Raw genomic sequence first — 12,116 nt, 5'->3', positions numbered from 1 at the left:
TTTTTTTAATTAATTGAGTGCTTTCCAGCAGTTGCAACATAATTTTTGATCTTTTGAGCTCTTAAATTGTTAATTGCAAGTTGAATAGCTTCTTTGTTTGACATCTCACAGCAGTGGATGTTGAAGAATTAAATTGCAGTGCATCACAAAAATGCAACTCATTTAGTGGTACAGCTCATTTAGTGGTAAGTCACATTATCGCATAGTTTTTGGAAGAGTAGTATTCAACTTGGAAACAGAAGTTCTCTAACAAAGAAAATGAATAGAAAAGCAATGCTGAAAATGTTACTTACGCATAACAACGTTCTTCTTTCAACAACCCACGGCTTCATCATGACGCAGTGGTGCTTACCGATCGAAAACCACGCTGTAACTGCAGCTTATGCAGCCACACAATATGGTTTCTCTTCCTGTGCTGCTTTGAGTATTAACCGTCACTCAAATCTGAAGAGTAGAAGATTCATTGAATGCGGTGCTGGACTAATGATTGCCGCAGCCGTTGTAATTTTTTTTAGTCTGTGGATGTGATTGCGGAATTTAGTTAACATAATCAATAAGTGAGTGAACTATATAAGTAAGTGAACCACTTCCGACTCTCTATACAATGAGAATGTCTTCAAAGCCTCAACTATAAAGAAAAACTAGCAACTTACATTATAAATTATTTTCTATACACTTAGAGCATGTACAGACAGTATGCTCAATAATCTTACAGACATTACATCATGATGTTGCATGTTTTTGTGATTGCAACTCAGCAGTCTCAACCACTTCCTGCTCTCATTCATTGATTCTTTGTACACAATTCAAGCCTTCTTCAATTCTTAAAGCACTTTTTTAAGCTATATATATATAGTCTCTTTCTTGCTTTCTTTTTTGTTTAGTATTTTGAGCTCTTAACTCTTTGTTTTTAGCTGCTAGAATAGCAGCACTGTGCATTATCATTTGACATCTTTTGACCAGCTGACTTAGTGCACAATTGATTGAACTGAGTAAGCTCTATGTACAGTGTTTGATATATTCTTTAACTTTCTCAGTCTGCTGCTTCAATTGATGTACATTATGTGATGTAGATGTTATCCAGAAGATCTGAAAGCTATAAGAGATTTCTGAAAAAATGAGAATATGCATCATGATATTAAGCTGTGAGAGAATCTGCTCAGAATTGTACAGAATCAGCTTAGCAGCTCTAAAGCTACTCTTAATGTTGCTCTCAGTCAGAGTCTGCATCTGAGCTGCAGGATAAAGACTTAGAAACTTCTTTTTATCAATATAATTAATCTTAAATCACATGTAATTTTCCATCTGCTGTCTGTATATAGTTTTCAGAGATGAGAAGCAGTCAACATTCAATGACTGAAGAAAATGAAAGAAATATGATGACATATAGAGGACAATGATCTGATTCTCAGTGCAAAATTGATCAAATTCAGCTGAGGCATGACTTTAGTATCAGTCTAGAATTAACAGTCAATATTTGCTCTTTGTACAGAGTAGAGTCTTCTTATTGAACATCTCTTTCAATCAGTACAAGCTCAGCTGGTCAGTGGAAGCTTAGCTGGTCAGTGATTCTCAGCTAGCCAGTGATTCAGCCGTTCTCACTGACTTCAATCACTCAGTCATATGGTAGCTCTTCTGTTTCATATCAGCAGAATTGATACACCTTTTCTTTGAGAATAATTATCATATACAAGGCTCAGTCAGTTGCATTGACTTCAGCAATAACAGTCACTTATTTCTGATCTTCAGACTGTATAAGCTTGGAATTCCCAGCTCTTTCAGATTCAGTCATCACTCTGATAGTCTTAATTACACTCATCTGAAACTCTATCTCATCAAAGTTGTAGATATCATCTTCAGAATCTCATACTTCACAATAGTATTTTATATGAGTCCAAATCACCTATAGATAATTTTAGAATTCTCACATAGAGTCTGCTGATGATCATACTTGTGTAAGAACTTGAATTTCAGCTCATCATGATGTTTGATAATATTTTATACTCAGCATTCATTCACTATGAGTGGGAGATTGAATTCTTGACTGACAAAAAGGAGATTGATCATTTCTCATATAGCTGCAACTCAGAGAGACTGATCTCACTCATTCATGATCAGAATTCATTGAACAAAAGATTCTTTCTCTGTAAGACTAAGTTTTCAGTTCTTTAAGAGAGTGTTAACATATGCTGTATGATTATATATGCAATGAGTTAAAGTTGTATAAGAGACTTCATATAGCTTTGCTGCAGCTCATACACTTGAAATTTGATCATTTTTAAGTGCTTGAATGACTAAAAGAAGCCTTCCTTCCTGAGTAGAGGCTTTATTTCTTTGTGTGATTGACATTTTTGATGCAGAGCATTTCTCATTGTATGAATGGTGAGAAGTGGTTCACTCACTTATATGGTTCACTCACTTATTGATTACATTACTGGTAAAATATTACATAACATCCCAAGTCAAACAAATAACTTTGGAAGGCATATTTGACACCTTTTGGTGCTGTGCGTCAAATCTTAGATGATTAGTCTTCTTTCTATACGCCACACCCTCCCACATTTTTCGCGTGACTCGCTGCTTTAAATGGAAAGTAACGACAGGGCTAATTTATTATTTTGTAGCGATCTTATTGGCACAAGAATGCAAGCCGGAACTAACTATTAGGTTCCAGGGTATTTTGCCGTCCCGCGTTCTGGAAATTTGATTGTATAGGCTTCAAGCCTTGAAAAAAAGCATTTGATTTTGGACACGAACGATACCAGTATATTTCGCAACACAGGACAACGGATCACACCGTTTCCCTGGAAATATCGAGAAGTGGATATTATAAGAGACGCTTGAAAAACTTTCCCTCATATGGATGTATATGCTATGTCTCATCATACGCTGTACCAGGTCCCTGTCATGCAGGGAAAGGAGAAAACGGGTTGACGTTTTTGATGTTTCGGTTCAGACTTTATGACCAGAATTCCAGCTGCTTGAGATTTGCAAGACCGACAGAGTTTAGACGCGTGCGGGGGAATCTTGGGTCGAAACTGCTTGATGGCGGCAGATCGCTGCAATACTCCAAGCTATACAAGGTAGTTATGCCAACTTCTTCGATGAAGTCGAGCACACGATGGTAGTTAAGTGCAACCTGGTCAACGCCGTGGCTGTCATCTGATAGACAAAAGCGACCATTTCTAGCAAGAAATTCCTGCATCGCCTATTGTTAGGATAGGTAATAATTTGTTTCGAAAGGTCAAGGCCTGGGGGCGGGGGAGGGACGTGGGGTATGGTTTGAAATCTACCTGGCAGATCTCAGCCTTGGGATACGGCTCGCTCATCCCCTTCCTCAGACTTGCTGAATTGAGTTCAAGAAGTCCTCCGTACTCTGCCACATAATCTAAATTTCTCAGGATCTTTTCCCAGATCCCTGGCCATTGTTTAAAGCTTCGTTCAGGGTCATCACTCTTCAATCGGATAAGATCGAAATGGCCAACGACTGGGGGTTTAATTGCTTTGAGCATAGCCAACTGAGCATCAAAATAGTCGCCGAATAGCTTCTCATCCGTGCCCCCAGCAATCTCTCTTGCCTTGTGATAAAATGGGGTATCAAAATCAATGGGGACGGTGTGGACATGGTGAACAGATCCTACGAAGAAGTCGAATGGAAACCGGGCTAACGACTCTCGAATCCACTTCAGCGACGATGGACGAATCCAGTCACTCTCGAACCCAATTAAGATATTTATCTTGGAGACATACTTTTCCCGTAGACGTTGAGCTTCTTTGAAATATGCTGCTTCATTTGCGATTAGATCCGCCTCGGTTCCATTTGCTTCAATCTATGCTACTCGTTAGTACCCCCAAGTAGCCCTTTGCGCTGACCAAGCCTGCACTGATCGTTGGACGCAGGCATTGGAAATATCAATTTGTCATTGGGAAAGCTCACTTCTTCTGGATAAAAGTCCTGTTGCTCTCGCGGCATGTGCTCGCTTAACGCGATTACGCGCATTTTCTTTGCTACAGCAGTTTGAATAACCTCCTCAAGGGAGTTTCTGGCATGGCCTTCGCAGAACTGGCCAGAGTGACTGTGATGCGTAAATGGCATACTCGGTTTACTCAAATAAATCCCTTAAGTTGGTCTAAACATGTCTCTTGAACAGCGGCCCGAAAGCTTTGGACAGAATGTGGAACTTTGAAAGAGCACTTCGGAATCTATCCAACAGTCAGTCACGAGGCATTCCCATGGAGATACATGTGCGTGAAAACTCTTAGGATTTGCATAAGGCAACGCTGGAAGCCCTGGGGAGGGAATATCTTATTTCAACCTCCTGCATCAGGGAAAACGAAATATGAATATCCACAAAGGTCTCTTTAGAGCAGCCACAGTATTCGGTTTCATAGTCAAAATATCCCCTCTCAGCATGAAACATTCCAGGGTTGAGCAAGTGTTCTTACCAGGATTTGAACCTGCTTGGAGGTTGCGGGCCGGTTTATGATATCGAACGGGCCGATTGTCTTTGTGATAGGAGGTCAATGAAAATTAGTATCAGTATCAGTGTCAAAATGAGGAGGCTAATCTAGTGACTTTTGCACAAGTTCTAATGACAGAATGATTATTTTTGGGTATATGAAGTGGATATTCTTTTATCGCCGGTTTGTATACCTCCATTCTTCCATTGTCCAGGGCCACAGCACAGCGAAGTCAGTAGTTATCACGTGATGCTATGTTTCCTTGCCGGTTCAGAGCTAATTACATGTATGAGTTTGATGTGTCTCAGTCCGTCATTTACAATTTCAATATATATACAGTAACATCTTGCTAAGCTAGATCAAGCTATTTCATACTGTCTTCAAAGGTTTCTAGTATACAGAGGTGTAGCTGTTGCCCTTCGAAGTTAGCCCTTTCAAATCTCAAGTCTCTAGTCACAGCCAACATCTTCTGCCCCAACTGCCCAAGTATACGCGCATTGGGAAACAATGTCTTTCTTTTTTTGCATAACATCACTTCAGGAACTGATCAACCTGCGGGAGTATGGAATTTTGGAGCTCGGTAGGAAAGTTATATCGCTAGGGTTGTCCTAGAAAAAAGTTCTCTTTTTGCGGTTTAACCACCCTTCTCGTCACAGCCGTGTACTGTTGAGATCACCCTCTGCCACCACGCGAGCAGTGGCACCAGGTGTAGGTTGCGCAAATTCACCCGTTATGATAGCAGAGGAGAGAACTTTACCTAAACTGGCCTGTGAAGAGAGGATGAACCGCAGATAATGCGCTTCGCCCTTGTAATTCTCCAGGGGTTTTTCAATTGAAAAATTCCTTCCTCATGCAATTCCCATTCACCGGCTCCAATTGCAACGGGGGGAGCGGTGACAGCTTTCAAGTCTGGGAGGAGTAAAATCGAGATACCTCAATAAGTATTGGAAGCTTATCCCCAAAAGAGCCTTTGAAACCGACACATTGCTCATGTATGTCATTCGCACGACGAGTTTTATTTCAATATTCACAGGAATAAGACTTGCACCCATAAGATTTTCAACCAAGCGACGCCGCGAGAACTGTTGCGATAACATACTCCCCGTCATGTGAGATGGAAAGTTTGCCAACCTCTCCCAGTGCGCCTCCGTCTTTCAAATATACAATTTCTGGCTTCCCACTCCGGCCTCCCTTCTCATTCTCAACCTGAACCATGACGTCCTTCCAGCTTATAGACGTTGCACCGCCTGGGGCCGCCTTTCTTGCAGCCTCTTTGGCAGCGAATCTACCAGCAAGCCATCTGGCCATTTCCGTGATGTTAACACCAGCTAGCGCACTCTCTGGTACAGCAGCTACAGCATTTGAGATGGATTTGTGCGATGGGAAAAATTTCGCGTAGAAGTCATTGAGCTCTTGTTCGCAAAGGATGCGACGGATGAACCTGTGGAGATAGATGGTGGTGGTGATATAGGTGCCACTGTTGGCAGGTTTACGGTGGATTAAACGGTAGATACGTGATAAATGGACGATGTCTGTGCCAATATTGAGAGGCAATGGGAACGGAATACGTTTCATTGATTCATACACATACGCCGAATAGAAAATATTATGTGAAGATGGTCAATTGGAATGTCCAATGTATAGGATATCCGACGTATTTCAATTGAAAGCCGAGACATATCACCGGATAGGAACTTGCCAATAGTTGTAACTTGAGCTTGTGAAATGGATTCTTCGTTGTAGATGCTTGGCAAAAAGGAATGATTAGTCATCATGGTTAGTTAATAACGTAGTCCGACACCTAACCGATCACGACACCTAACCGATCAAATTTTCGTCCCAATCACCCACTCTATTAAATCATTCAATATGACAGCCACACCTAGCAAAGAACCTTCTAATCAAGAAGCCAGGCTCTTATTAGCTATTAAAGATTATGAAACTAAGCAAATTTCATCTATTCGCGTTGCTGCTAAGACGTACGAGCTTCCTTATACTACGCTTTACGATAGACTACGCGGTGGAACCACGTACACGAATGCTCAACTAAAAAATCGAAAGCTGACCTCTACTGAAGAGGAATCTCTAGTTCAATGGATACTCTCTATGGATGAGAGAGGACAGCCTCCCCGGATCGCGACCGTACGAGAAATGGCTAATCTACTACTTGAGGCGCGAGAATCCACTACTACAACTACCGTGGGAGGAAGATGGGTAGAAAGATTTATACAACGGCATTCTGAACTAGAGACGAAGTTCTCACGCAAGTACGACTATCAGCGAGCTCAATGCGAGGATTCAAAGATCATATACGAATGGTTTACCCTGATGGATCGTACGATAAAGAAGTATGGAATTACTTCAGAGGATATCTATAACTTTGATGAGATTGGCTTTACAATGGGGGTTATTTCAACATCCTGGGTGGTTACTAGAGCTGAGAGAGCTGGCAGGCCATCTCTTTTACAGCCAGGGAATAGAGAATGGGCAACTGTGATCGAGGCAGTTAACGCTACGGGCTGGGCTCTACCTCCTATGATTATCTTTAAGGGCAAGCTTCATCAAGCCTCCTGGTACAAGAAGCTGCCAAAGGATTGGACAATTGGCGTTAGTGAGAAGGGATGGACCACAGACGCTCTTAGCCTTGATTGGCTGCGGAAGGTCTTTAACGGAGCTACTAAAGCTTGTACGAAGGGCAGATATAGACTGCTTGTGTTGGATGGGCATGGCAGTCATGCCACGGCCAGATTTGACAAATTCTGTCTGGATCACGGCATTATATCATTATATATGCCTCCACACTCCTCTCATTTATTACAGCCACTAGATGTGAGCTGCTTTTCACCATTAAAGAGAGCGTACGGCAAGAGGGTGGAACAAAGCGTGAGACTAGGAATCAGTTATATTGACAAGGAGGACTTTCTAGCCAGCTATACAACAGCTAGACAGGAGGCTATGAAGGATATAACTATAAAGAACGGATTCAAAGCCACAGGCCTAGTGCCATACAATCCAGATGAGGTTCTTACTCGCCTACATACTCAATTTCATACTCCTACCCCCCCGGGGTCAGCTCACGGATCTCACGGATCTCAATCCTCCTGGACCCCCAAGACCCCTCGCAATGTGACTCAGTTGGAGCGGCAGAGCAGCAGAATCAAACGCCGTACGGAAATTCTCTCTAGTCCTACAAATCAGGCTCTTGATCAACTAGTGAAGGGATGTCATACGGCCATGCATAATGTTGCTTTACTGACCAAGGAAGTCATGGAGCTGAGAGCTGCCAATGCTAAGCAGAAGCGTAAGAGAGAGAAATCACGTTTCTATATAGCTAAGGAAGGAATCCTTACGGCTCAAGAAGCTCTAGCTAGGATGGCTAAGCCTCTGGAGCCTCCTGAACGTACGGAGGTTTGGATGGAGGATCCAAATCCGGAAGGTAGAAAGCGAAGACCTCCCACCTGCAGCAAGTGTAATACACCCGGACACACTATTAGGCAGTGCCAACAGACCTAAGGATCTAATCTATATAATTTCTATATAAAATCTCTCGTGGTTGTTGCTCAATTTAAAAAATTGTCAAATAAGGATGAAAATTTGATCGGTTAGGTGTCGGACTACGTTATATTTCCGAAGCAAGTAGAGCATACACCGCTAAAAGGCTGGGCTGACCTCTCCCCATGTGACTACAACATTCAAATCAAGGACCGTGTATGTATAAAGAGAGGTTGGGTGATAAAAAACATTATCATAATGTAAACCACCACACAATGCATGCTGCCACACAATGCACGCCTCTACAAGCAAGCAACCACCCAAGGAATTCCACCAATTTCTCAACCATCCATGAATTTATTTAATTTAAATTAAAAATATATATCTAGTAGAAGGAATAGATCATATAAAAATGTATAGTTAATCCAAAAATCTAGATGGAAGTCAAATAATGCAGCCACAATGTGATAATTGTGGGGTGGGTGAAGAAGGAATTGACAGCAACATGGAGGAACTGCTAGAAGAAGTAGGTCATAGGGAGCTTGCTGATAGGTGTGTAATTGACTGATTACCAGATTGGGAAGGTTGTATAGGGTTGGCCTGGTTAGATTTTTCACCAGGCCCCTGGCTTTGTACAGCCTTTGTAGGGAATTTGGCTGACCTGGCTGATCTGGCAGTGGCAATGAGATTTTGATCTCTAGAAAGCTTTAACTCTCTAGTAGCTTGCTGAGCAGCTTCCTTATCAGTCTTCTTTCACTCAGCAGCAAGTTTATGAGTAGCCATGTGAGCAGCAATCTCAGCTTTTTGTCTCTCTTGCTTCTGAGCATTAGCCAGCCTAAGAGCTTGAGTTGCAGCTTGCTTTGCAGCTTTTATGATTGCTTTCTCTTGATGTAATATATTCTGTTGAAGCTTGTTTGCTGCTTTTTCAGCAGCCTCACTAATCTTAGCAGTCTTGTTGATCTCAAGCTGCTGATGTGCTGCTGCAATTCTAGAAGATGAAAAAAATTGAGCAGCATATGAATTCTCTTTATCCACAAGACCTAGAGACTTTCCATGTTGACAGCACTTCTTCTTCTTTTGTAAAGCTTCATATAGAAGCTTATTTTCATGCTGCAAAATCTCTTTTTCAAAAACTAGTCTTTCACTAGCATGAATAATTTTTCAGAACTCAGTAGAGATTCTTCACTGTTGATTTAACTTCTTAACTACCCATCACAGTTCTTGTATGGTAGTAGGTGTGACTGGCTCTGCTGTGACTGGAGTGCTTGGTCTAGCAAGCTTGCTAAGCATCTGATCTGATGAGAGAGAATAAATGCCAGTAGCAGCAAATTCAGACTCTATATTTGACTTCATGACAGCTTGCTTCCAGGCATTGTGGAATAATAAAAAGAAGTTGTGTTTTTTAATAAATACACCTCTCATTGCTGAGTGTAAGAATAAATCCACCTGCTGAGAGTATGTCTTTGATAAAAATTCAAAATATCAATATTCAAAGACTGCAAGTGATGAGTTGAATGAGGTGGCAGTACAGCAAGAATAATACAATTTTGATCAGTGTAGTTGATGAATTTCATATTGACATGAGAAGAATAGCTGTCAAGGATGAGCAGGCACCAGACTTCATTTCTAGTCTTTGTATGAGGATTAAAGACCTGTTGCAGTCAATGTAATTCATAATGATCACTGCTCCAGCCACTCAGAAAGACAGCAAAAAAGACCTTATGCTCTTTAGAATCAAAATCTTCTAGCTATATATCTTGCAAATTCCTGAAGTCTGACTGATATATAAGATCTGGCAGTGTTGACCTTTCACTGACTGATATGATGACTAGTAAAAAGATGAATTCTCTACTTTCATTCTGAATTATGCCTAGCAAGCTCCTGCTCTTAAGCTGCTGTACAGAGACTATTCACTTGCTAATTTGCATGACACTCATAAGAAAGCCCTTCTCATTAAGATTTCACATATTAGATGGTTGAATGTTGAATTTTTTGACCTTTTCATCTAGCTAAGATGCTCAAGCATTAGTAACCTCTCATTAAATTACAGACAATGTAAATAAAAATCAATTAAATACAAGCTGAAAAAAGTGCTGAAAATATTTAGAATTATCAGCTTTTTTATGTTTTTGATCAATTGCTCATAAATATAGACTTTTGATGCAATTCTTGTGGTGTTGACAAAATCTAGAGATTCAATGCTTGTCAATCAGCTTCTGAAGGATTTCTTCAACTAGATTTTGAAGAATTTGAGGTGTAGGAGGAAAGCCACAGTCTGTAAGACAATTTATATATTGAATAAGCTCTTCCTCTTGAGAGTTCATAAGTTTCTATCTATATAGAGAGTTGACAGTTTTTTGAGACACTGATTTGCTCATCACACATCACATAAGTGTAGTTCAATGAATTCTGTATTTTTTTACAACAGTAGTATAATTGACAGTCTCTTGTGAAAGGAATTCAGTCACTGTAAGCTCTACAGCTTCTTTGATTGACATGTTGTAGATGATTGAAGGTGGAAGATTGAGTTCAAAAATCAGCTTTTTGAGATGTGTGTTGTGTGGCAGCGTGCATTGTGTGGCAGTTTACATTAATGATTTCTCTTCATAATCATCTATAGTAGTTATTTGTCAACTACTTTTCAAGCACTTCAACATATGTCTGCAACTCTCAAAAGTATCAGATGTTTAATGATGAGATGAATGATTTTTTAAATGATGACAATAACAGAGAATTAAGATTGATAATGAGATCAGTATAGCTTTAAAAGTTGTAAATACTAGAAGTACTTTATAGATGCTTGACAACTGATGTTCAACTGCTTATCAAGCAGTTAACAAGCAATTGATAACTACTTAATTTTATTTATTTTAGTATTTAACTCAAGTCATTGTCACTTTTACTGCAATTGAACTTATTAATATATATATTATATTCTTTATAATAGTTAATAAGCAATTAATTATAAATTATTAATTAAATAATAAAGTTTTATGATTTATTTATTTTTTATATTTATATATTCTTTATATGAGAAATATTTCTTTAATATAATATATATATTAATATAATAATATTTTATAATTACTTGTCAACTACTTGATAACTATTCAACAAGTAATTGTGAAGTGTATATATTTTTATTATTTTACTTTATTAATAGCTTGAACCTTTAAAATAAGAAAAATAAAAAATTATTATTATTATTATTATTATTATTATTATTATTTTTAATATTATCTTTAATTTTAAAATATTAAATAATTATTATATAGCTTTAAATTACTTATAAATCACTTTATATTTCTTTTTTAAAGTTAAATAACTGTTAATATTTTAATCAAAAACTTTATATCATTATATTGTAGTATATATTATTTGAGATTATTGATTCTAAAATATTTATACTAGCTTCATATTAAACTGCTTATCAATTGCTTAATAATTATTTATTAATTTTTAATATTAATTATTTAGTTATTTAAAGTAGTTATTAATTACTTGATAAGTAATTATTAAATAGTTTCTAAGTACTTATAGTTTAGAAATAAGAAGTATAGACGTATATTTAATTATTTATTTAAGATAAATTGCATAAATTTATTAAATTTATTTTCTCTTTATCATTTTTTCTAGTTCTTTTGAATACTATTAATATTTTTTTTTATTTTTTCAGTAATAATATATAAAAATAAGTAAGATTTTTCTAAACTGATTTTACTGATATAAAAACTATATGGTTCATAAATGATTTACAGTATATTGTGAGAGATCTATTTTGACTAAAATGAGATCAGATTTTATAGCAAGATGGACTAAGTTTTTTAGTGAAGTCAACTCATCTACATTCTGCAAAGAAGTTGCAATACTCAAGTAAGTATAATATCAAAATTACTAAGACTCAACTTATTTGATTTTAATTTAAACTATCTCAATACTATAATACTAAGTTAAATAAATTTAATTATTTATATTTAAAAATATCTTAATTTTATATCTGAGAATATTACAATTGCTGTGATATTATAAAACTTATTAGTATAATGTAGATATAGATAATAAGAACTTATAAAATTAAATAATTGACTATTTAATAGATTCTACAAACTCTGTAGATAATATAAATAAAGTTAAAAGATTTTAAATTTTTTTATTAGTTGAAT

General features: G+C 37.8%; 2 protein-coding genes across 2 annotated transcripts; both read right to left on the bottom strand.

The window, feature by feature from the left end:
• Window positions 1-2,959: 2,959 nt before the first annotated feature.
• On the bottom strand, window positions 2,960-4,096 carry PADG_08623 (histidinol-phosphatase; the record flags this gene model as incomplete). Its single annotated transcript, XM_010765624.1, has 3 exons — window positions 2,960-3,208; window positions 3,294-3,830; window positions 3,938-4,096. The coding sequence occupies 3 exons, from the start codon at window positions 4,094-4,096 to the stop codon at window positions 2,960-2,962; spliced, it is 945 nt and encodes a 314-aa protein (XP_010763926.1).
• Window positions 4,097-5,520: 1,424 nt separating this feature from the next.
• On the bottom strand, window positions 5,521-6,036 carry PADG_08622 (uncharacterized protein; the record flags this gene model as incomplete). The annotated part of the gene is made up of 1 exon (XM_010765623.1): window positions 5,521-6,036. The coding sequence occupies one exon, from the start codon at window positions 6,034-6,036 to the stop codon at window positions 5,521-5,523; it is 516 nt and encodes a 171-aa protein (XP_010763925.1).
• Between the last annotated feature and the right edge of the window lie 6,080 nt (window positions 6,037-12,116).

Source organism: Paracoccidioides brasiliensis (genome assembly GCF_000150735.1).
Source record: "Paracoccidioides brasiliensis Pb18 unplaced genomic scaffold supercont2.25, whole genome shotgun sequence".
Classification (NCBI taxonomy): Eukaryota; Fungi; Ascomycota; class Eurotiomycetes; order Onygenales; family Ajellomycetaceae; genus Paracoccidioides; species Paracoccidioides brasiliensis.
This window is presented reverse-complemented; position numbering and strand designations above follow the sequence as displayed.